Raw genomic sequence first — 26,857 nt, forward strand, 5'->3', positions numbered from 1 at the left:
CACATCTAGATGTAAATACAATGAAACAAAAGCTGTAATTCTGAACTTTTGTCTTCATATTCATCTTTGGATCTGAAACCCAAATGTCTTCAGGATACAACAAAAACAAAAGAATTTACCTTTCTGTTCGAATACTTTTGGAGGGGACAGTTTGACTCAAGTAAAAGTAAAAAGTAGTCCTCCAAATAATTACTTGAGTAAAAGTAAGAAAGTAAAAACTACTAAATTATTGAGTAACTCGTGAGTAACTTCTGATTTATTTTTTTAAATCAGAGCATGAACGTAAAATAAAGTTAAAATAACTCAATAAAGTATGAATGTACAAATTCAGATATTGCTGAACAATATCACTTAATCTAAAACCATACAATCTTTATAAAATAACAAATTAAGGTAAATTCAGCTCCAAGAAATGGTCTCACACTATATAGTTTCTACTTGTTAAACAGCACAATACTCTATGCTCACCAGGCAGATTACAAAAACAGGAACAAGGCTGCAGTGGATATAAAAGGTATACACACCCCTCTTCAAATGCCAGGGTTTGTGTTGTAAAAGAATTTGGACCAAGATAAATCATTTAAAAACTTTTCTACCATTAATGTGACATAGAATTTGTACAACTCAACTGATTTATTTTTGTATCTTTTGAGAGGCGTGGTGAAAATCAAGTTGACTTGACGTTTAACTTGTTTCCTTCTTTGCCAGGTCACCATTCCAAAAAAGATGTTATGTTTTAACTGGTCTTTTACCTGGTAAATAAAGTTTCAATAAAATAAAAATAAATCTGGTTGCACAAGGATGAATTCCCTCTTATAACTGGCATGTGGCTATGTTCAGAAGTAACAGATCACATTCAAACTCATGTTTAAGGCAGTCCACACATACCTGCCACCATTTAAATTTTCAAGTGAAACAAATACAACACCACACGCGTAGGGCCTTTCAGAAACATTTGCTTTATCCACTAAAATGACCAGATGAAGAAGCTGTTTGATGACCCGACTTTGTGTGTGTGTGTGTGTGTCTGTGTGTGTGTGTGTGTGAGAGAGAGAGGGAGAGAGAGAGAGAGAGAGAGAGCGGAAGAGCGAGAGAGAACAAAACAGAACATACCCCAAAAGGTGGTGTATGTTTTACATACAAAAAACAAACCCAAAAATTAATATTGCCATTTGGGCAGCCAAAACAACAGAAAAACATCTGCAACTTACCGCAAGGAGTTTTCTCAAGTTAGAAGTGGGCTGTGACAAAATTACGCTGCATGTTAAAGCTGTTGTTGTTCGTAGTCTGTTATGTCAACAAGAGTCGCGCGTGGCTGTCAAGACTCACTTTGATTGGCCTGCGGTCTGTGTCTCTTTTGGTAATTGGATATAACGTTTGGAGACAGATATTAAAAATAGAAAAACGACCGTTGGAAAACACGGAGGAACAAGGGGACGCAATTTATAGCCTTCAGTTTGTGGGAGAAATCAAATTAGTGGTACACAGTAAGTACTTTTGAGATGGAACATTACAGTATGTTTTCTTCATTTGACTTCTCTCCGTCCCACACCTACAGCCTACGAATCTCATTAATTGCACCCTCGATTTCTTCTTCCGTGATTTCCGACGGTTGGCATGGCTAGGCACCACGCTGTCGCCCTCTAACCTTAACCCACGGACCACCCGTGAAGCCCAATAGAGGACTTTGTGTGCGGACATGTGACTTCCGTGTGTTGTTTGATTGGTGAACTTGAGTCAAACATCACTGTGGTAATCATGGTGGTAATCCGCCCAACGCGGAAGTCTAAAAAAAACAAAAGTCTAAAAATAGATTGCGCATGGAATTATTGATAAATGAAAGTAGCGAGCGGCGTGTAGATTATTGTACCATAGTAAAAGTACCGTTTCTTCTTAACATAAATACTCAAGTCAAAGTAAAATGTATGCTTCATTAAAACTACTCTGGCAAGTACAATTTATATAAAATGTTACTTGAGTAATTGGTATGGAGTAATTTTAGCGCGTTACTACCCACTTCTGGTGGATGGTAATTGCCGAATTAATGGATTACTGTGCTCCGCAGGGTGAGTCAGAATAGCAAGATGAACCTGATGACCAGCGAGAACCTGTCCATCTGCTTCTGGCCAACACTGATGCGCCCTGACTTCACCACCATGGACGCGCTGACCGCCACGCGCACCTACCAGACAATCATCGAGAGCTTCATCCACCAGTGCGCGTACTTCTTCTACAATCAACCACTGGCCAACGGCCTCCCAGGCTCGCCGACCTCCACGCTCTCCTACGGCGTGGGCACCTCGGCATACTCGTGCATGTCCGGCGGCTACTCCTCCTCGCCAGCGCCATCCCCCCCGACCCCTTATGTCCTCCCGGCAACCCCTCCCGTCATCCCGCACTACGGCCCCCCCATCCACCACCACCACCAATTGCCACCCCGCTCCCCGCCACCGACCCCGCAGTTACCCTTCCCCGCCCTGGTACCGCCCTCCCTCCACCCGCATCACCCACCTACGGAACAACACACGCTGTGAACCACCAAGGGATCAAGGGGGAAAAAAAGAGATTGAGAGTGCTTCGGAAAGAGATACACACAAAGGAACGGAAGGAGAAAACAAGGACAGGAAATGGGATGAGGACATTGAGGGATCTGCAGTATGCACAGGGAGATACTTTGGAAGAAGAGTGCTTGAATAGAGAAGCCCAGACTCCATGCTGTCGCGCAGGAGGAACGTCAGCTCAGAACACACTGACACATTAGCAGCCTCAAAACAACTTTTTTTTTTTTTTTTTTTTAATCTTGCTGGAGGGACCCCCCCCCCCCCCCCCCCCCCCTACACACACACACACATTTGCTGATTAAAATCCTTGTCTCTGCACACATGCACACAAACAAAGACGGTTTCACTCGAGGCTTTTTGTTAAGCACCTAAGACAGAAAGAGGAAAAAAACAGAAGAACTCAACCAACCGGATCTGCAGATCAGGGCAAAGGATCATGGGTGCTTTCCCTTGGCATTCAGTCTACTGTACGCTCGCTCTATCTGGATGTGACCGTCATTACGACGCTACTGATAGTATTTTAAAAGGTCGGCCCACACCTCAAGTTTCCACCCTTTTCTGTTGCCAATCAGTCAGTGTGCGAGTGAGTGTGTGTGCGCGCGTGCGTGTGTTCTTTTTACCTGTGTTTGGCAGTGAGTTTACCTGCTGTGTGTGTGTCATTGCTGCCGTTTTCATAGTAAGGACCTTGTTTAAAAAGCACTTTTCTGAGCACTTTCAAGGCACATTTTTATTTTTTTTTTTTAGATTGGAGCTTTGACGTCACCCTTCACTCTCCCTTATGGGAGCACACCACTGACATCTAGAGGAGCAATCGGAGTATAGCAGCCACTACATGGGCGTTGCGCCAATAGCTTTCACTGTTTTTTTTTGTTTTTTTTTAAATGTCAGCCTTCTCTTTTTCTAAGGCGACATTTTTTGAGCCATTGCACATACTTTACTTTCGGAAAAATGTCACAAATCGTGGATACACGTTAATTCCCATATAGTGGAAGAACATGTCACTGTAGTCACTAGCATAGATACAGTAGATGAACAAAATAAGCAGTAAATATTTTTTAGCGCACTACATCTTTCATGAAATATTGGTTAGGAATCACTGTTCTAAGAAGTGAGGTAATCATGGCATGGCATCGCGCATCGTCTTTAAACTTTATTGACAAGTTGGGTATGCACAAAACACCCAGCCCCAACCAACCCCCAACAAATCTTTAATAACATTTTCCTCAACGCCCATAAAAGCATGAGGACATTGCAGTGACAGATGGTTCTCTACAACCCTATTGGAGCTTTAAAATAAAAAAACACAGACGCATTTCCGGTCATATTAAATGATAATCGTATTAGGGTCACACTGGGGGTAAAATGAGAGAACTTACTCGAATTTGGAACCTCACGGGACTGAAGTAAGATTACTGGAACAAGTCGTAATATTACAAAGTCTCAATTCTGTAGAAAGAAAAATGACAGTTAAACCCTTCTATATAACCTGACAAGAATAAAGTCATAATTTTGTAAGAATACAATGGTAATATGTATTTCTCTTGTAATTTAGGCCTTTATTCTTGTACAATTATAACTTTGTCATTATTAAGAGTAAAATAGGTTGTAATTATTTTTTTAAAGTGATTTTATTTCTTGTTCTTGTAATATCACCCTTTTATTCTTAAAAATAACAGCCTTCTTACAATATCACAACTTTGATAGAATTACAACTTTTCACTCATAGTATCATGACTATGCTTGTAAAATTAAGTATTTTAGCTTTTATGGAATCATGAGAACAAAAAGTCTAAAGAGAGTTTTTCTTGTAATATTACCACTTTATTCTTGCGGACTTACAACTTTTAATATGAGGGGGAAATTTCCTAATTTTATAAAAATAGTACTGTTTTTTATTTGAAAAATGTTTTTTTCCCCCCCATAATTATGAGACAAAACAAGACTCATCATAATAGTACAGCTTTTCTTGTCATATAACCACTTCATGTAAAATTACAATTATTTTCAATAATAGCAAAAAAATTAAGAAAAAACATTATGGAGGGCTTTCTTGTAATATTACCACTATTCTTGGAACATCACAACTTTTTTTTCAAAACTAAAATTTAAACTATTTTCTCGTATTATTACAGCTTTATGCTTGTAAAAATTCGTTTTACAAGCATAAAGCTGTAAGTTATCTAATCAACATTTATCATGTAATATTCCAAGAAAAACATAGAGCTAGTTTTTACCGACCATTTTTCAGATATTGACTTTATTCCCGTAAACTATTTTATTCATGTGGAATGATGACCTTTCCCCCCTGTAATATTGCAACTTTACCTGGTTTAAAAAAAAAAAAAAAAGTTAATCTCATATTATTACCCCCCCACCCTGTAATATTTTGACTTAATGCCCATAAAAGTAGAATTTCTCCATAATATTTAAAAGAAAATAGAATTTTACAATAAAGCCGTTAATTATATTATTATTATTACAACTGTTTTCTTGTCAAGGTACTTCTTTTTTTCCTCATAAAATTACAATATTAAGTGGTAATATTACCTGGAAAACATATGCATTTTATGTGAATTTTTTATTTTATTTTATTTTTTGAAATATGCATTTTATGTTAATTGTCCTCTTTTTTTGGCTCCTAATATCCTTTCTTGTCATTCAATCAGCTTGTTGTTTCTGCTAAAATTCGACCGCTACGCCACACTGCCCCCAACGGCACTGCTCTGCTACTTCAGCTCCTTGCCACCCTCTGCATCCGAGAGCGGATCTCGTTGTTTTTTGGGACTAGAGACAGGAACAGACAGTCCATTCATCCGTCTACACAACTGGAACGGAGTATCCCAAATTCCCTTTCCCTGGCCTGCTGTTACCGTAGAAACCAGCGAGACGGGGGCCTGGAGGATCCATAATCCAAACCGCTTTTGAAGTGCGTTTTTGTGTATTGTTACACAGAAGCTCACTAAGGTCACATGAACAACCCTTCGCTGGCCCGAAAGCCTTTTAAACAATCACTGAACTATACCTTTTTATCACAACACTACCTATTTACCCCCTTTTCTTGTGTGTTCCTAAGTGTGTGTGTGCTGGAATTAGGTGTATGTTAAACGAGCTTTGCGTGGCAGACGTCCAGACAGCTTCGTGATCCAAACAAAGGTGACGGCAAAGAATGCAGCTCCCCTCGTGTTCACTTGCCCCCGCTGGCTAAGCCTGTTCGCTCATCCATATTATTAGGAACAAGGGGATGATACCTTTGGAGGGTGAGGGAGTTGTTGACCACTGGTTGCGTGTGCGTGTGTGTGAACTAGTGAGTCCAATCCGTGTGTTGAAATGACTGTGAGGCAGCCAAAGACTGGACAAAAAAGGTGACCGTGCAGAACAATTGAATATTAAAACAGAAACAAATGTGACATTTTTTTCCCCAAACAATGGTGTCAGATGTCTGTTAAGTTAAAAAAAACAAAAAATAAAAAAAAAAACAAGGGAAAAACAAACAAACAAGAAAAAGTATGTCGAATGGGGTTCTTTATGGTATGCTTGGGGAGGGCCCGGGTTTAACATTTTGCCCTTTAGTCAGTGGTGATAGAAAGTTTCTTTTTATGGTTTTATTTTAATAGGAAATAAAAATGCTTTTTAAACATTTCTTTTGATGCCCACTATAGTGCATGAATTCTTCCCCAAAGAGGAAGAGCAGGGCTTCACCACTCGTACTATTTAAAAGATAATGAAACAAAATATTATGAACAGTTTTGGGGGGTGGGGTCATAATGGGTAAAAAAAACAAAAACAAAGTAATGAAGTACTGTAAACTGAAAAAACATGTCAATTTGCTGAGTCTGGTCATTTGTCTCAGTGGGAATGGTGTATACAGCAAGGCCTTATGTGATCTGTATCATAGTTAATAAATGAAATCTTGTACAAAGATGCCTTTGTGTCACTTATGTTTGCATGGAGACATGCTCAAGTAAAGACGACAACTTTAAAAACAAAACAAGGTCCACTTTCTTTTTTTTTTTTTTTAAAGCTTTAAACTACACTGGTTATTCTGAAAAACAGACTACTAGTATTTATCGTAAAATTGCAACATTTATGTAATATCACAAGAAGAAAATGTACATTTACAGGATTTAAGCAATAGTATGACAAACTTTTTCACGTGACATTTACAGTCCTCAATAAATTCTTAATTTCCCTCACCGGCCTAATAGAGTATATCTATATAAAATAAATTGATTATACTGCTAGACAAAAACAAAATCAGTCAGAAATGTCATTTAGTTAATTACTCTTTTTTTGTCTGATTGTGACTGTGTCCAATTTGGTTACTGCTTCTCATACATGCAAATCAACGGCCTTTCAGCAATTTTTGAACTCAAAATAGGCCATTTACGTGAATCACATAGATCCGATGAGTTTTTCCTGAGGTGGGGTGGGTAGCCGTCGCTGTCGTCATAGGCTGTTTCGTTGTTTCGTACTCCTTGAACGCTGGCAGCTAGCGGTAACTGTACTTTTACTCCGTTACAACGATCTAAATGTCGCTCGCTACTTTTATTTATCAATTATTGCTTATTTATCACCCGGCACGTTGAACGAGTGGTTAGCACATCTGCCTCACAGTTCTGAGGACAGGGGTTAGGGATAGGCTCCAGCACGCCCGCGACCGTAGTGAAGATGATGGATGGCTTATTTATCAACTATTTCGTGCGCGAGACTACGACTTCGACTTCCGCATTGGGCGCTGTTTGAGACAATCTAATTTAAGCGGTAGTGACGTTTAAGTCTAGTTCACCAATCAAACAACACAAAAAAGTCACATGACCTCACACAAAGTCTTCTATTGGGGTTCCCGGGCATAGGTATTAACACTAGATAAACCAGCCTGGCTGGTAGTCATGCCTAAATGGCCACCATTTTGGGAAGGTCGTCGTTACCATGAAGGCAACGGCGCGCTCCTCTTGTTTACATTTAGACGAACAAAAACAACAGCTTGCATGTATTGTAGTATTTGTTTGACACTGTCTGCCCAAACATGGATATTTCAGCTCACTTATAACTTAAGAAAACACCGTGCAGTAAATTGCAGATGGTTTTTTTGGTTTTTGTTCTGTGTGTGCTATTTACGCAGCACTTGAGTAATTATTTCACTGTGTACTTTTTACTCTTACTCAAGTAATTTTTTGGAGGACTACTTTTTACTTGAGTCACGTTATTGTCAAGTCACAGTACTCTTACTTGAGTACAATGTTTGGCTCCTCTACGCACCTCTGGAGCGGACATCGTCTATTGCTACTCTTACGTTTAAGCAACATTTTTGTCATCATATCAGCCCTTGTCGTATTTGTTGCACTGGTCTTTTGTATTTTCTCATTGAGGTGCTGCGGGTCGTGGCCCTGGTTGCGGTCCCAGCGGAACCGCGAAGCACACGTAACATATAAACTCACGATGACACCTACGGGCAATTTAGTTGTCAATTAACCTACCGTGCATGTTTTTGGGATGTGGGAGGAAACCGGAGTGCCCGGAGAGAACCCAGACAGGCACGGGGAGAACATGCAAACTCCACACAGGCAGGGCCGGGGATTGAACCCCGGTCCTCAGAACTGTGAGGCAGACGCTCTAACCAGTCGCTCACCGCGCCGTCCTAATCAAGTCCAATCAGTATAATCAAACACAGCTGGACTCCAATGAAGGTGTAGAACCATCTCAAGTATGATCAGAAGAAATGGACATATGAGTGTCACAGCAAAGTGTCTGAATACTTATGGCTGTGGTATATTTCAGTTTTTCTTTTTCAATAAATCCTTAAAAAATTCAACAATTCTGTTTTTTTTCTGTCACTGTGGGGTGCTGTGTGTACATTAATGAGGGGAAAAAAAGAACTTAAATTATTTTAGCAAATGGCTGCAATATAACAAAGAGTGAAACATTTAAGGGGGTCTGAATACTTTCCGTACTCACTGTAAACAACGGCATTCAGTCGTTAAACTTTTCAACATAAACCTGGGCGGCACGGTGGTCGACTGGTTAGCACATCTGCCCGCAGTTCTGAGGTTGCGGGTTCAAATCCATCCTCGCTTGTGTGGAGTTTGCATGTTCTCCCTGTACCTGTGTGGCTTTTTCCGGGCACTCCGGTTTCCTCCCACGTCCCAAAAACATGCATGGTAGGTTAATTGAGAACTCTAAATTGCCCGTAGGTGTCATTGTGAGTTTATATGTGCCCTGCGATTGGCTGGCGACCAGATCAGGGTGTACCCCGCCTCTCGCCCAGAGTCAGCTGGGATAGGCTCCAGCACGCCCGCGACCCTAGTGAGGAGAAGCGGTATGGAAAATGGATGGATGGATAAACAAACCACCTTCACATGAGGCTCATCAATCGTATTAGTTAGTACACTAGCCAAAATAATATGCTAGCACATGTTGACTTGACATTATACATGGGTAAACAAATATGTGCACAAGCACGTTACACAAACTCAGTCATTAAATACACTTTTTGGCATTTACACACAAATGTTTGGGAATACAGGCAAATTGTAACGGCAAAGTAGACTACACGAGGTATCAGTAGCTGCATCGGGAAAGAAGCAAAGACAAACTTACACTTTGGGTGTTCACTTGCACCAGCTACAATAAAGGACAACACAAACGCTAACCCAAAAAACAACAACAACAAAAAACAATTCTTTAAACATAGCAACAACACCAATATGCCACAAGATGGGGGTAAAGTAATACTTTAATTTCTTTGGCCTTTCACACACACAGCTATTAGGCTTTTTTTTCAGCGAATAAAAGATGGGTTCCTAAAGTAAAAAAGTTGGATGCCTTGAATGTTATTTATTTTGAAGATTCAAAAATGTTTCAGTCACTTAATTTCCTTCTTGTGAAGAGAAAAAAAGCGTGCCAAATTCTTAAAAACTGTCCTATACACATACTGAGCAGTTAAAATTTCCGAATACATTGTGTCCAACTGAATGAGGGTCTTGGAAGACCGAACTGATTTCATTGCCTCACACTGTGTCCTGCTGCAGGAAAGGTAAGGACAGGTCAGTAGTTGTTCTCGTATTCTGTTTCTGTTTATTTTATCTCCTGTTCTTTGTTCACACATGCCAAGAGGGTCTCCCCCCTGACTGAAAGTTTCGGGTGACGTGAGGAGTTGCGGTCCCCCGTGTGTGGGCGACGTGAAGGCCTGGCTGCCATTTGGCGGTGCCCTCGCCTGCCCTTTTCACTGAGTCGGAGCAAAGAAAATCCATGCGCGTGACCTTTGTGCTGCATCTCTCTCTCTCTCCATCCTGGCACGTGAAAAGGGCAGGCCAGTGTGCACACAGGACACATGACCCTTTAACTTTGACCTTTAAGGTGTTATGATGGCCAGAACGGAATGTGCAGTATCAAATAACAGCCCTTTAACTAGAATGAAGTAGCTCAAGAAACAGGTACAACTACTAAAATAAAATCTGCCTTTGCAAAGGCAGTTGAAAGATAAAGAAATGAAAAGTGGAAATAATAAGAAGAACGTATTATTATTATTATTACTACAAAAGCATTGAAATTGAATTAGATTCACAATCGCCATTAAAAATAACATTAAAATTGAAAGTGAAAATTAAAAGTATAAGCTAAGATTAAAACTTAAACGTAAATAATGACAAATTATATAATGCTTACTTTTGATGAATTAATTTAACAATATGTTTGTGTTTGTACTTTGCAGTGGCGTAGAACTCCGCTACATCATACACACAATGGTTTCTAATATTTTGGTTATTTTACCTTTTAAATGCAGTACATTAGAGAGACAAAATATTTGAAACAGCTCTCAATATGATGCATGACATTCGAATCAAGACGGTAAACAACACAACAATGCAACACAGTCCTTTATGGTTTTTAATTTTACATTTCCTCACTATAGAACATGGATGTATGATTTGTTATATAAGGGTAAAAATATTAGGGCATTTTATTTGTAGGTACCCTTCTAAAAAGTCAAGGTCACTGTACAAAAGAAGTAAAACAACAATAAAAAAATGTCAATGAATACAAGGAATAAAAGAATACAATTAATAATTCAAATGAGACCAACTACTTCTAATTTGTTTATAATTATATAAAAATGTAAATTATTACCACATATATTCATCAAGTATATTTTAAAAATAGATCACAATTTTGTAAAAAATACACCTCAAAACAAAACCAACACAATTAGGACAAATACATATTGTAGTGATAACATTTTTACACATATCAATAATCGGGTCTAATTTGAGCATTTTTACTCTCTTCCGAAAAAAGAATTTACAATCACTTTATATATATATATATATATATATATATATATATATATATATATATATGTATATGTATATGTACAGGCTGATTGAAAAGTAACTCCTTATTTTTAAGTACTTGTAATTTATTTCTGAACTATAATTCTTACAAGAAATGAACATGAGAAGAAAGTGTATTGCATGGAGTTTTCTTTAAAATGGACGCCAGCATTACCCACCAGTTTCTCAAGCCCGCATTAACTGATTTCACAAGGATGGCGGAATGTTTTTTGTTTTGGAATTTTAAACAAAATAATCGATCTGAAAAGAAAACAAGAACATAGATTTAATTCCCATACATCATGGAACATACACACAACATTTTTTTAGAAGTATTTTAAAATAAGGAAGTACTTTTCAATCACCCTGAAAATATATTTAAAGTAGTCATACATAAATAATACATTTTAAAATGAATACCTATCTCAAAGTTTGAGTAGAATTGACCTTCAATATTTTTAAATACTGCCTTTTTCAGCGATATAGTTCATTTAAACAGTGCTGGGTGTACCTAATAATGTGTCCAGTACGAGTAATGTATGTTTTCTCCACCAGGGGTCTCCCTCGTCCCACACGACTAATAGTGTACTGCGATTGCAGTTTCGTCTTCTCGGCGATGGCCCCAAACAAAAACTCATTGAACGGCTCAACGATGCGGAAGTGAGTCGGACGGTAGGCGAGGCAACGAAATGGGAAGACGACGAGGAGGCCTCGACTAACTTCAGAAGGTGGGCCAAGTCAAAGACAAGTTTTTTTTCTAATTCATTTGCAGTGGTCAAGACAGTACCCACTCTCAGTACTTAAGTAATGACAAAATCTACTGGTAAAAGTAGCTGTACTAATGTCACTCCTTAAGTAAAATAAAAAAATGTAAAGACTCTGAAATGTATTTAAGTAAAAAGTAAACATACATGTTGTTGTCAATTGCATACAACATTGTACCAGTTTTGATAACTTGGCACCAAAGGCTAGCAACCGACCGAACGTTGGCTCAAGTTTTTATGCTATCAAGACATCATGTTCCTATCCAAGCTAATCCAAATGAATTTATAGTGCACATTGAAAAACAACAGGGTTGACCAAAGTGCTATCCAATTCATGTAAAACACACGGGATATAAAACTAAGTAAGCTTACAGAAGATAAAAACATGACAACATTATGTAAAACCAATAAAACTCTCGAAACCAATGTAAGAAAGAAAGAAAACATAAAAAGCTTTCCGCTCTTTATGCACAGTGAGGGAACGGCAAGGAGAAGAAGTGTGTTTTAAGAAATAAATTGAAAAACGGCCAGAGTACTGGCAAGTCTAATGTGGGGGGTTGGCTTCACAATTTGGGAGCCGCTACCACAAAGAGCCCCGCTGTGATTTATCCAATATTTTGTACTATTGCTGTGAACTACATTAGCTAATTATAACAAAAGAATACATCTAACCTATGTATGCGTGTGTGTGTTTTCAGATTAGGTAGAGAATTTCCAAATGCTAATTTCTGCCCTCTTCCTTAGTCAAGTCTACACAACCACAGTAAGGGTCCATAGTCCACTGCACGGGAAAGGGGGGCACAGTCTAAACGATGATGATGAAAAGCCGTCAGAAAAATAAATACTATATTCAGTAAAGTACAGATACCGGAACAATCGACCTAAGTACAGTACGAAGTATTTGTATTTTGTTACATCCCACCACAGTTAATTTGAAGTCCCCCCCCCTCTAGTCGAAGGCCTTAAAGAAGCATTGAGAATGAAGGAAGGCGACACACATGAGCCACCATGACGAGTCGAGGCACGTAGCCGCGCTCAAGCGTGTCTTTGTGGGGCTTGGAGCGCGCAGCTGCGCTGCCTATTGAATTGTGATTTGGGCTGGCCTCTACAGGTGGAAACGCTCTTATCAATACGGCCTGTCCGAGGCTGACCGCTGGCCGATCCGTCTCATTGATGATTTCAGGTGCCCCCCCACCGCCCCTCCCCCTCGGCCTTCCCCCCGGGAGCACCATTGATTCATGTCTGGGCCGTAGTGGTGCTATTTCCATATTGATACCTGGATGGATGACAACGCTCCAGGAACAAGCTGCTGTTATTGAGCTTCTTCGCTTGATGGGTTTATGCCCAGTGCTCATAATAGCTCTTCTTCTACGACGTTTATTTATGCATGTGCACAACAATAATGGGGATTAATCAGTGACTTCTTGTCTGATATTTATTGATACACGAGTAACAAATGGATCAGTGTTATGCGATAGCGCTTTTCTTTCTTCTATTGTGATGTTTTGAAAATGATATTACAATACAGTGGACCACTACTATTCACAGGGGATAGGGAATGAGCCCAACTGCAAATGGCAAATTTCCTGCAAATAAATGAAGCTCCCCTAGAAAGGATTATAATCCATTAATAATTTTAAACCATAAATCTGGCACAAACTATAACCTCAAAACACTTTAATAGCATTTGAACGCATACAAATATCTTCAAACAATGCTGTCAAAAATAATACAAGCACATCACGTGCATATTGTGTATTGCTATTGTAGCTATAGTATGTAACTTTTGGTGCCCCCTAAACTCCAATTCTGCATTACAACAAAAGAACAGCGCTTCAACATGACGTAGGCTTGTATGTTACTCTACAACATTTTTTACTGTGTTTTGAAGGACGTGTCATCTCGGTGCCATCATTTGCGGTGTGCAAACCAACCGGGCCAGCGGGGGAAATGAATAGGGCATTTACTAAACCGAAACACCAAAAACTAATTATTACGCTAAATGTGTGTAGGTGGAACTTCTGTAAGAATACCTTGTAAAGGGGCACAAGAAGGCATGCTCAGTTTTTGCCACACTTAACGTTTTCATTTGATTGTTTTATATTCATGGCTTCGAAGTGCTTTTCATACAAACATTTACTGCAATTACGACTTTACTATTGTGTTACCGTAGGTTAGTGATACACTACCATGTGTTCCGATTTACAAATTCTAGTTACTTTGTCAAAGTAGGAATGGAACGCCCTCATATAACAAAGACCCCCTCTAGTTCCTCCTCCGACTGCACTGCATTATTGATAGAAACCAAGGACATAAAGGACACCGGGATAGAAACTGCTCGTATGAGCCAGTTACACACTCCAACGCTAATGTAACTATTCACCGTCGACAGAATCTAAACCCAGAAAAATGAAAGGCCTCCTCTCATATAAAGCCTATGCCAGCTGACTTTTGGCGAGAGGCGGGCTACACCCTGGACTTTTTACATTTATTTATGGTTAGTGCTATTGGGTATATGATCTGACATGTTTGTTTGGGTTTGCTTCACAGCTCTTGCGTGCCTGCCCAGTGTGAAGAGGGGAGGGTGCGCTATATTAGGGCTGGGCGATTATGGAAAATATAATAAGCACAATCATTTTGATTGATATTGAAAACATGATTATAAACATGATTATTCATTTATTTCAAAGATTTGTGTTTATTCAACTACCAAAACTCATCTTTAAATATAACTTAAAATAACAATCAACAAATAAATTAACACTTAAAATAATAATATATTAAAATAATAGAAATTGGGGGAAAAATAACAATAACGAAAAATAAATAAATTCATGGGTAAAAACGCGCCAATGCTTTTAGCCGTATTGTCTATTATACTGTAGTTGTCTTAAAAAATCATCTCATTATTCTGGTATACAGAAAATAGAAATAATTGTGGAAATCCTAAAATCCTAAAACAGGAAAAGTGTTGTCTGATTTCACAGTCAGGGGGAAAAAAAAGTATGTTTTTAAAATTCTTTCTTTCTTTTTTTGTTTTAATATAAAGTCAATGACTGCGTTTACTGTTCCTGCTGTGTGTGCCTTGGTCTCTTAGGGGCAGTGCAGTACCATGCATGCATAGAGCTACTCATTTACTGCAAGCTAAAAAAAAAAAAAAGAATCGAAGAAGAAAGTCACAAAATAACGTCAATAAAATCATTTGAGGTAAATTCCTCCTGTGTCCAAATATTAATATTAGCTAGCCCGTCAATAGCATTTTCCATTGACTGTTAGCATTAAGGTAGCGATTTCTAAACGGATGTGTGTCTTGTATTTAAATATAAATTGAGTGTAATTATGTTTGTTGTGCACTTGGATTTATAGTAAACTCCAACTGGGGTTTCAATAAACAGCTTAAATCACGCTCAGGGAGGGCTGAATAACATTCTACATGCTGCAAAGTATGAGCTGCTGTATGAGGCTACCGTTATTAGCTTTGTTAGCTTCAGCTATCGTCTCGAGTCTAACCCGAATTCGTGCCCGTTTATCCGGTGAGGTGGTGCTCGTCGCGGTTTCTCCTTGCGTCATCACAACATCATGTCGTGGACGAGATGTTTCAGTGTTGAAATAATTTCAGAACGACACTGAAAATGCAGTGCAATGCAAATTTTCGGTGACTTAGAAATTTGTGTCTATACGTGGGTGGTGGCCCGACATGGTGTGTAGTGGCCCCGGCCCACCGTTAATGTCGGAACCTCTTTTAGGTGAGAAAGTTAAGGGCGCAACTTCGATGAGCTGACACAAAAAAAAGAAGGAAATGACCTTTTGTCTTCTGTACAGAAGCAAAGGCAGAATGATATTAACATTTAAATTAGGTCAGCCAGTAAAATGTGCCACAAGGTTGCATGACAATCAGCATCGTTTGTCAGTCAAGAGCTTGTCGATCGATACTTTGATAAAAGTGCGTGGCTATAACCTGCAAGTGTCCTGTCTTGTTGAGTTGTGCTACTACTTTTTTTGGTGCTGTGATAACCGCAGTATCTCTTTATTTTGAAGTGGTTATTATTTCCCCTCGTTGGCTCAAGTGCACACACTGCATAATGCGCAACAACTCCATGGAGAGCTCGGAGTTGTGAACCCAATTTTGAAGACATCCTAATTTAAAGGACAGGGAGACAGGATTCGGCAAAAAAGGAGCCGAACTGCTCCCCCGTTGCGCTTGTAGGGTCACTGCTTTGAGACAGGCGCCTGGACTGGAGGTCAATGTGACGCGGATCAGGAGCGCCAACATATACACGTGCTGATTACCTCCCCTCAAGTAGAAAAAAAATGCAAATAATAAATGTACGAGCAACGTGCTTGTTTTTGTGCTTGATTAATTATGCCGTTTAATTCCACATCCACCATGCTGCGCCTCCATATAATTTCCCAGTGGTCTTGACTGTTTCTTCTCTCACTCTCTGCCCCCCCACCCCCCGCACCCCCATCATCGCAATATGAATCATGGATCCGACCGTGTGCGCCTGAGGGAGCGCGGTGATTCGGCGTGCAGGCTGACCAATCGCGTGGATTGGTGGTAGACTTGCCGATGGAAGGAGTCTCCGCGTCAAGGTATCATCTTAAATGATAAAATGTGAAACGTGAGCGTCCCCGCTAATGTCAAGGATAAATAATGTGTGGTAGGGTTTGAACCGATTGATCGACTGATAGACAAGTCAACTTTATCATTCTGCGTCGAAGTTTAAAGCTTGAAGTCCACTAATCGTTAATCCCGTGTTTTTGGCATCTCGTTCTCCAATTGGCTAATTTATACTTATAGATGTAGACTTTAGACTTGCCCGTCAGACTATAAATCGCTCAGTGAGGCAGCGTAATGTCTGGCCAAAAAGGCGACACAGTCATTATACAATTGCGCAGGTCCCAGAGTATAAAAATAAGATGATTATGGATGACAATAGCACTTAGCCTTGCTAGCTTGGGCTATTCCAATCGCCGCTAGTCTTAAAATATTCATACTAGCGAGACCACGGGACTGGCGGCGAGGAATGAGGGTAGCAGTCACCAAAATGTTATGTCCAATAATGTGTGGGGAAACAACTGTGGGGTACCACACTGTGTCCTAACACTTGTTGCATTATGGCATACAGTTATATTATGCTAATAGCATGTGGAAATATTTTACCATAAATGAGACCCATGGAATAGTCACTTTCAAAATATGCAAGTCTATCCCCAAATAAAATATCAGCACATGAGAAATAGAAACTGAGAAATGTTGTGTTTTTTTAAGTCTGGCTACAAAACATCATACAAGATGCGACCGACTGGGTCGTTGAAGGGAAACTATGCAAAGCTCCCATTAATTACAACAACTACATTCAGCACAATGGTGAGTAGTTTTTTATATTTGTTTTTCTTTTGTTTCTATGCCGGTCTTTTGAAATATGTCTTTTTGTGAAACCTGTCCTTGTCGCAAAAAAAGGTTAGGGACGGCTGTACTGTGCTGATAAAAATATCAATGATATCATCAATTGATCAACTCAAATTCATCTTATCATAGTCAATTACAAAAATCTTAAGTCGTTCATCCCCTAGTGTGTGGTGACTCGAGATGACCACGCACACAACGGTATCTCCACAGACAAACGTGAGTCTTTTCCCCAAAACCAGATAGATGTTGGAGTACCAAAACTGACTTGTGAAAGGCAGCACTGTGCCATAGGGCATCCAGACTGCACGAAAGTATAAAAACAGAAGAAAGAGTAAAGTTATTCCCCACATATTCGTGGGTCAGTTTTCACAAATTCACCTAGATCATCAAAATTTGTTGTGCTCTTTCTGAAACGCCACAAACACACAAAGTCCTGTCTAAATACTACAGTAGTAGTAGTACTACAGTAATTAGTCCAAGCTAGTCGGTTGAAGTGACACATCTTGACTCAGAGACAAGCTTTGTATGTAATGGAGGAGCTAAGTGTAGCCTGGGTTGTTATGGAGAGTCTTTGCTTTGCCACATGTGCATGTACCAATGCATTTTTTCAAAATCAAATTATCTGTAAGCAATGTATTTTTGTGTGTAATGTTGTAAGACAAGTTTTAAAATGATAGTGTTTTGGGGTAAAAGCTTGTGGTATATTTACGGTTGAAACTATCATAAACAGTTTTAAGGGGGGAATCAATTACTCGCGGCAGAGGTCGGTCCCTACTGTAGTAGTAGAAGTCATTTTTATTGTTGTGAATGACTTGTGAGACACTTTATACAAACAGTCAACACAGGCAGTTGCTCCACTATTTGTGTACAGCAACAGCACAAGCTTCAGGTCACTTCCTAATGGGATATCGTTCCTTATCACGTCATAATCATAGACTCAGTGGTTTGAACAGACTTTGTGTGGAACACACACATAAGAATTTGGACAAGCCAGGTGACCGAACAACTATGATAGCTACAGGCTTAGGGAATGATGCAGTTAAGAACTTGCTGTGATGAGAGATGAGACGTTATCGTTAACTTGCACAAATATAATGTTAGATGGGAGTAACACGTTTTCCATCTAATTCTGTCAGCAAAGATGAGCTACTTGTAGTTTGCTATCTACAGGCATACAGATTAAAACCTTTGTCCATTTTCATGGCAGGAGTTTTAGATGTCGCCCTGCAAATACGATGGACATCGGATATAGTTATCTTTGTTAGGTCTTGAAAATATCTTGTGTAAAACAAAGACCTTGTACTTGCTTTTCCCGGTATCCTGCCATTGGGCTCCGCCAGTGACCTGAACCAGAAGGAAGTGCTTCGACTTGTTTTGCCAAATGTGGAACTTGATTGCGCACAACCCGTATTACAATCGTTGACCCAGACTGTTTCCTAAAAAGATCAGAAAAGAAAAATTACTCTTAAGACACTCTACACTACAGGATAATCAGTAAGAGTAATCATTTAGAGCTTTCCTGACTTTTATCAGAATCAGAATCAGAATCAGAATCAGAATCATCTTTATTTGCCAAGTATGTCCAAAACACACAAGGAATTTGTCTCCGGTAGTTGGAGCCGCTCTAGTACAACAGACAGTCAATTTACAGAACACTTTGGAGACATAAAGACATTAACAAAAAACAACAACAAACAACAATTGTGCAAAAAGATGCAGAGTCCTCAGTTCTCGGAACAGTTATCGGAAGAGATTAAAAATGCACTCATTAGACCTGATTATTGATATGTGTGGACACCGCTTTAGTGATTCTGGCCTGAGCACAATTAAAAGATGTACAAGTAAGAAGCCAAATAATAGCATAATATGTCCATGTTTTTGTTCTACAGCTCCCCCGGTGGTGTGTTTTTAGCAGGAGGCCCCGATGGAACCCTGACAGCTCTCCTCTTCCCAGCTAGGCCAACCTCCTCCTCAGCCTCCTGACAGTTCCAGGTTAGCCCTCTCTACACTTTCCCCCTTGGCCCTCCTCCTCTCTTCCCTCCCGCTTTCCTCTCTGAACCTCCCGTGGGGGCCCCCATAGAGAGCGCCGCTCAGATCCAGAGCCCCCCACCAAAGCCCGCCCTAATCCTCCCCATCGATCGCCCTGAGAATTTCCCTTCCCGGCGCAGCGGGCGCCGCTACCCGTCATTCGCACGCCTCGACCCTGAGCAGCCAGCTCTTTTCATTTGGAGACAAAATGGGTGCAAGCACATTACCTGCGTCCCTCTCTCATCCTCTTCACGCCACGTGATGAGGTGGTTATAGCGGGTGGCATGGCGTGTTCCTCAGCTCTTTCTTCAATTCAGTCAGATGTGACTTGAGCATGTCTGGCTGTAAACAGTTTTCTTGGACACCAGTTACATCGGCTCACAGGATCCGGTGTAACTTTAATTCGGTACAGCGCAATGAAGTCAAAATTATTATTATAATTATTTTTAAATCAACTGGTGTACACAATTAAATGGTATGGTGCCTAAGAGGGGGCAACACAGTGGAAAATCCTAATGAAGATAGAAAACAGAAAAGAAGAAGAGCACAAAAGGCTTGGGTGTCCTCCATTACTACTGCCACCAAGCACAAAAGACTCTTCGCCGCACACCGATCGATTGAGCACCGCAAATCTACCAAAGCGCTGCAACGGAAAAACTGCGGCCGTTTATCAGGTTTTGAGGCACCACATACAGTATATTGGAGAGCAGTGTTTCCCAACCAGGGGTACGTGAGCACATTGCAGGGGGTTTGTGGAACAGGCCTCAACAGGTGTCACGGAATACATGTACTGGCATTATGTATTCAGGATTTAAAAAAAACAAAACAAAAGTTTTTACTGGAATCCGGTACATTTGCTGAAAAAAGACGTAATCAGATTGCAGGAACATTTATCAAATTTTTAGCATGGGCTGTGCATACCTGCAAAAACACTAAAAACTGTAAACTGGTTCGTTGTGTTATTTTATATTTTTTTTTACATTTGTTTCAATGTTGAGTACATTTTTATAAATATTTTTCTATGTTCAGCTTTTTCACTTTTTAAATTTTTTTTTACAGTCTTCATATGTTAATAAAATCCATCCATTTTCTGTACTGCTTATCCTTACTAGGGCATGCTGGAGCCTATCCCAGCTAACTGCGGGCGAGAGGCGGGCTACAACCTGAACTGGTCGCCAGCCAATCACAGGGCACATATAAGCAAACAACCATTCACACTCACATTCACACCTACGGGCAATTTAGAGTCTTCAGTCAAACTACCACACGTTTTGGGGATTTGGGAGGAAACCGGAGTAACCGGAGAAAACCCACGTCGGCACGGGGAGAAGATGCAAGCTCCACACAGGCAGGGCTGGGATTTGAACCCCAGTCCTCAGAACTGTGAGGCAGATGTGCTAACCAGTCGTCCACCGTGCCGCCTCTGTTAGTAAAATGTTGAACTAATCTCGTTTCTTTAGTTTTCCTTACAGATGCTTTTAAATTGGCAGTTTAAATTATTTTTTTTAAAAATCGTGATAATTAATCGAGATCTGGCAATATGAAAAAATGCTTTTAATCTTTTTTTTGCCAAATCACCCAGCCCCAGGTGAACGGTGTTATTACAACTTTAAAATGATCAGGTATTACAGTGGAAAGATTTTTGTAATTTTCAAAAATATTATAAGGGCCACTCCGAGTGTGGGCGTGGGCCGCATGTGGCCTGGGGGTTGCTAGTTGCCTATCACTGATACAGAGATTGGATGGAATCAGGAAGTTGTTGCTACAAATAGTGCATCACATTTTTATTTGTCCATCTGCTTTTCTTCATTTTTTTTGTAATCATGATACAAAAAATCCTCTGACAAAATTAAGAAAAAATGCAGCGGACAGCTTTTTGAATCAGCGGGCTGCTGTTTTGGTTGGCAACATAGTTCAAATGGGCTGAGCAGTTTAACGTCTGTGTGTGAACAATAGTGACTACAACCTGACATAAATACAAGTTACCACCCTTTTTTTCTCTGGGGAAAAGAGAGGCATTTATTTCTCTAAAGTAGTAAAGTAGACAGTACATGCTGTCTATTACAGGGACGGGCACTATTTGAGGAAATGGAGTAATCAAATAGTAGTTTTGTTTTATGTTCAAACTTAAGTATGTACAGCACTTTGTTACATCTGCGGTTGTTTTTAAAGTGATCTATAAATAAAGTTGAGTGGGTAATAGTAGTAGTAGTAGTAGTAGTAGTAGGCATGTAGTGTGCAACTGAGCCGCAAGATGAGAATGCGTTATTACTCATTACTACAACCCCAATTCCAATGAAGTTGGGACGTTGTGTTAAACATAAATAAAAACAGAATACAATGATTTGCAAATCATGTTCAACCAGACAAGATATTTAATGTTCAAACTGATAAACTTTATTGTTTTTAGCAAATAATCATTAACTTAGAATTTTATGGCTGCAACACGTTCCAAAAAAGCACTTTCTCAGTCTTTTTTGCCACCTGTCCCAGCTTTTTTGCAATGTGTTGCAGCCATAAAATTCTAAGTTAATGATTATTTGCTAAAAACAATAAAGATGATCAGTTTGAACATTAAATATCTTATCTTTGTAGTGTATTCAATTAAATATAGGTTGAACATGATTTGCAAATCATTGTATTCTGTTTAACACAACGTCCCAACTTCATTGGAATTGGGGTTGTAGATTCCTCCTGGGAAGAGCCCCCAACCAACAGTCCATCCTGTGTAACATACTTGGTCATCATTTATTTATTTACAACGCAAGCTCACCCGCCTCTCTTCTGAGTGTGTGTGTGTGTGTGTGTGTGTGTGTGTGTCTTTTACCACCGGAGTGGATGTGTTTCCTCCCTCGGTTTTTGCTGTCTGTTTATGAACAAGTATTGGGAACAATAGATGATTAAACCTCATACTTTATTAACATGTTGGCTGCGTTGCCGGCATGCTGAGTAACTGCTGGAGTTCACCCCAGGAAGAGCCTATACAGTACAGCGGAAGTGTCAAAGTTGAACGCCTTAAAGCTTGTAAAATGTGGAGTTTGGCCAGCATTTTTTTGGCAGATTTGGCTCAAATATCATACAAATTTTGGAATTCAAAATACCGACATCAGCACACCCCACTTTTCAGCTACCATCAAAGGATCAACTTTATGTATGTTTTGATTTTTGTGACACTTTTTCTTGTCCAGTGTCATGTCACTATCATGGTAGGTAGAGATGATGGCCTGTAGTTATGTAGATGACTCAGCAGAAGTGTTGCTTCTTTTAAGTCATGTTTAGCTCCATCACTTGTTTTATTGTGTTTTACATGCTTTTTTTGTTGCATTCTCATTTTCTTGCTTGGCCTCTCAGGACCAACTTTGTGTAAACAAATCAGATCAAATCCAGGATCTTTTTTAGGTGTTCTCTGAATGTTGTCTTCCATTTGAGTGCATCTGTTTGTAATGTTTGACAAGGATCACTGCAGTGAGGATGTTAACTGCTACGTCAGCTTCTTGCGCTATCTGATTGTAATCGGTATGGAGTTTTAACGTATGACAATTAGGCTTTACACGATCAGGATTTTTGGGGCCGATCACCAATCAACGAGTTTAAAAAAACGATCACCGATCCGATCACAAGATGGAGTAATGTGTCTAGTTAAATGACCTTTTCATTTACAGTATATACTTGTGTACTTAATTGCTCCAAAAATTATATTTACAATAAATAATGTATCTTTGTTCATCTATTTATGCCAGTGAGGCATAGTGACAAACAGAACAAATGAATGGTCTTAGATGGCAGGAAGTACATACAGTAGTTGATGTATCCACTTTTTGGGACATTTTTCTTTGTTGGTGTGGCGTGAGGTTTTCAATTGTAAAATATGTTCCTTGGCTCCATAAAGGTTGGAAATCACTGCTCAAGTCAGATCGTGTGTTCTAATCAGTCAGGTCAAACCAACATTAAAACATGACAGAAATAATGGGTGCTAACTTATTGTAATTAAATTACTTCACCCACACCAAAACCATCAGTGCTAGCAGTAGCTTGCGAGGCTACATAACGTTTTGTTGCCTGCTTGCGAGCCGTATCGTATTAAAAGTTCGTGAACATACCTCAAGCAAGCCTTAAACGAACGTCCTCTCCTGTGCTGAGCAGCGGTGACCACCAAACACACGTTTTCCCCCATTTTGTCCTTATAATACAGTCGGCGCGCTCCACTCTTGTTGTCGTCGCCACTGTAACGAGTGTATCCGGTCGCATTTGAGTTGATAAGATAAAGCCCAATGATCGTAAAAAACGGGATGCGGTGGTATCGGAAGACAAGATTTTATTGCAGTAGTCTGACAGTGCAATCCTGAAAGAGCAAATTTGTCTTCTAGTCTGATCCGGGCATTAGATGTTGTCTGTCTCAGACGTGTCTGTCTCACACCGCTGACGTTCTTTTTATTATTATTATTTTTAAATAATTCATTAAAATTAGATATTTACAGTACTACGTCAAAAGACATGCGACAAGGCTAAAAATAAACTAGACTTTGGATTCAAATATACTGTGCACAATGGCGACACAGAATAAATGTCTTTTGCGGAGCGTCATTGATCGGATCGGCGAATTATGACATTAAAGCGGATCAGCCGATCAGCATAAAATGCTAATTATTGGCCGATACCGATCAGGCCCATAAAATCGGTGTAAAGTCTAATGACAATTAAGAAAGTTAAAATAAGCAACATGACAAGTGGCCACCATCTTGGTTGAATTTTCGGAAAACAGGGAATGCGCACTGCAAACACCTCTAAAATCCTCCCTAACAAATACATTCCCGAAAAAAGAATTGATGATTAAAGTACATGACCTGTTCATGACATGACATGTTCAATTTGCACTTTTTAAGTCGTTTTTTAGTGCAAGTAACACAGTTAAAAGGTTCACATTAATTTTTAGGGGTCTGTTTACAGAACAGTTTGGAATTTTGGCCATTACGATCTTAATGTTGGATATATTTAACTGAAACTTGTCAGTTAATCAGGAGAGTGGTCCACTGAGTAGAAGACGAAAGGCAATTATCAGTTGTAGCTATGGACATCCGTGCGAGGATGCCAAAGATGTAAAAATAAATAAATAAATAAATCTGCTTTTCTGGCTGAGTGCTGACATTCCAGCAGAGTTAATTTATTCCTGAAGCCCGGTACACACATAAAGACAATCGGCCTGTTTTTGTGGTGATTTTGTTGTTCCCAACCAAGCATGTCAAACCCCAGACAATCTTATGTCTTAGAAGATCATCCTATAAGATTGTCCTTAGGTCTGATGTGTGTTGAGCGTGGATTCGTCTTGATTTTAGAGTTCAAAACAGGTCCGGGCCGACAATCTTAAATAATGCACGTGTTCAATATTTACGACCAAAACTCTTCATGTGTGTGTGGAGAACACCGATTTCTCTCGAGTCATGACACTGACAGTGGTGACGTGGAAAATAATGCAGCCAATAAAAGAAGCAGCCAAGACTGATGAACATGGAAGAAACCGTAAAGGATAACAATAATGTCTCACCCAATGTCGTTTTATGTAGAAAAGTGGATTCCTCAGACACCAAGAAGTATTTTCCAAAGCAAGTCATTTTTTGAGAAAACTGTTGAATGCCCGATTTTTTTATCTTTATGTGTGGGGTCTGTAGCAGATAAAAAATCTTTTAAGAGTGGAAAAATCTTTGTGTGCACCGGGCCTTAGGCTCATAGTTAATAGTCAACAAGTCGTGAATCATTGACTTTTCATGCCTCTAATTGAACGAAGAAACGAGTGATTTCGCAAGCAGATGTGTGTGCGGCACAATACACCTGTCCACTCAATGGCTATGTCCTCGGGGTGAGCTTGATAAAACAAAACATGGGTTCCCTTTGGAGTGATAGATTTATTTTCTCTGCCTCTTCGACTAACAAAGCAAGAAACCCTATTTTTACATACGGAAAATAACATACGAGGTTGTGTTCACCTCCTCGCTGTCCTTAATGAAGTGGTCAATTAACCCCAGAATCATCTCAAGTCACCATGAAAGAAGGGGAAAAACTAGAATGTTGTGCTGATGTAGTTTGCTTTGCTTGTAGTTGTGAGTAAAATGTCAGCGATTGTGTAGTCTTGTAGTTTTGAACAAAGAATGAGCATGAACTTACATTAGCTACTATGAGACTTTTGGTCCACATTGAATTCATGTATTGACGTGGATGAATTTGCTTGAATAATACTACTCGCGTCGTTCAGCGATATGTTTGGTATGTCGTGAGTAATCTTTTGATTAATGTAGTTATTTTGCATCCAGCTAGACAGACATGATGAAACCGACAGAGAACGGAAGCCCTTGGCATATCTATTGACTAACCTTTATACAACCCCAATTCCAATGAAGTTGGGACGTTGTGTTAAACATAAATAAAAACAGAATACAATGATTTGCAAATCATGTTCAACCAATATTTAATTGAATACACTACGAAGACAAGATATTTAATTTTCAAACAGATAAACTCGATTGTTTTTAGCAAATAATCATTACCTTAGAATTTTATGGCTGCAACACGTTCCAAAAAAGCTGGCACAGGGTCATTTTTAACACAACGTCCCAAATTCATTGGAATTGCGGTTGTATAATCTTCTGTATATTCTACACTATCTACTCAAGATAACAGCTTTAAATATTCAAAGCTTTTGCATGATACTTTCTATAATGCAAATAAGAATTTCCGACCATTTAAAATGACTATTTCCCAAGATATTGTTATCAAGGTTACAAAAGACTAGCTTTGTGTGGGGTCTAAACTTCAGGCTTACACAGTATCAAGTAGAATTAACTGTGTAGCACCAAACTTCATAGTTGCAAACAATAGCTTTCTAACTAGGTGCACAGCAAGTTTAAGCCAAATCCATACTGTAGTTCCTGAGAAATAGCGTGACTGGTGAAATCACATAATTTTATTACAAAACTCTTGTTACCATGGCAACCAATGCTGACATTTCCAAATGTTCTATTTTTAAAAGTACACTATGGGTTAATATATTATGTCCACCTTTGGAAAGCTTAGTTTCGGTATTTTCCTTTTAAAAAAAAAAAAAAAAAAGACCATCCCTTTTAAAAAATTTAATTTTGTCAATTTATGCTAATTAGGCCTTTAAATGAGCATCGTCATAAGAGACAAGTTCAAAATCGAATTCAGCATGACCAATTACACTTGAATTTTTGTATAGCTTGATAGAAATAATTAAGTTGTATTGTTTTACTCAAATTCGACGGTGTTTTTTGATCGGATTTTTGATAGGCAATAAATGTCATACAAAAGTGTTTCACAAATAGCTTGGAAAAAAATCTACATTTCTCAGGAACTCACCATCTGGTTTTCAAAATTCTTGGTGCATTGTACTCAGGTTAAGGTGGTCATTCCAAACAAACTTTCCATTCTGACAGATGTCAATCTTGTCACGTTGGTATTAAAATGTTACTGAAAACATTGCCTGTACAGTTAGAGATAAGACGGTATGAAGATTACATATTTTTTACAAAGAAATAATTTCATCAAAATTCATTTTATACCTGTGTATAGTTCATATTTATGATGATGACAGTTTGGACTCTGGAATGTCCATCCATCCATCCATTTTCTGAGCCGCTTCTCCTCACAAGGGTCGCGGGCGTGCTGGAGCCTATCCCAGCTATCATCAGGCAGGAGGCGGGGTACACCCTGAACTGGTTGCCAGCCAATCGCAGGGCACATACAAACAAA

At 39.3% G+C, this 26,857-nt stretch overlaps 1 protein-coding gene and 1 long non-coding RNA gene across 12 annotated transcripts in view; both read left to right on the forward strand.

The window, feature by feature from the left end:
* arhgap35a (Rho GTPase activating protein 35a) overlaps positions 1 to 6,480 on the forward strand; it is a 117,951-nt gene extending 111,471 nt beyond the window's left edge. For 8 of the 9 annotated variants that reach the window (XM_061782994.1, XM_061782993.1, XM_061782987.1 and 5 more), the window contains one exon: positions 2,066 to 6,480. In XM_061782994.1, coding sequence (XP_061638978.1) covers positions 2,066 to 2,534 — 469 coding nt within the window. In that variant the 3' untranslated portion in view covers positions 2,535 to 6,480. The remainder of the gene's footprint in view (positions 1 to 2,065) is intronic. The other variant, XR_009789858.1, reaches the window with a different exon arrangement.
* A 5,145-nt stretch (positions 6,481 to 11,625) lies between these two features.
* Positions 11,626 to 26,857, forward strand: part of LOC133482644 (uncharacterized) — a 37,917-nt gene continuing 22,685 nt past the window's right edge. For all 3 annotated transcript variants that reach the window (XR_009789860.1, XR_009789861.1, XR_009789862.1), the window contains exons 1-3: positions 11,626 to 16,248; positions 16,928 to 17,026; positions 18,958 to 19,060. This is a non-coding gene — a long non-coding RNA (uncharacterized LOC133482644). The remainder of the gene's footprint in view (positions 16,249 to 16,927; positions 17,027 to 18,957; positions 19,061 to 26,857) is intronic.

This window comes from Phyllopteryx taeniolatus, chromosome 8 (assembly GCF_024500385.1).
Source record: "Phyllopteryx taeniolatus isolate TA_2022b chromosome 8, UOR_Ptae_1.2, whole genome shotgun sequence".
NCBI classification, from domain to species: Eukaryota; Metazoa; Chordata; class Actinopteri; order Syngnathiformes; family Syngnathidae; genus Phyllopteryx; species Phyllopteryx taeniolatus.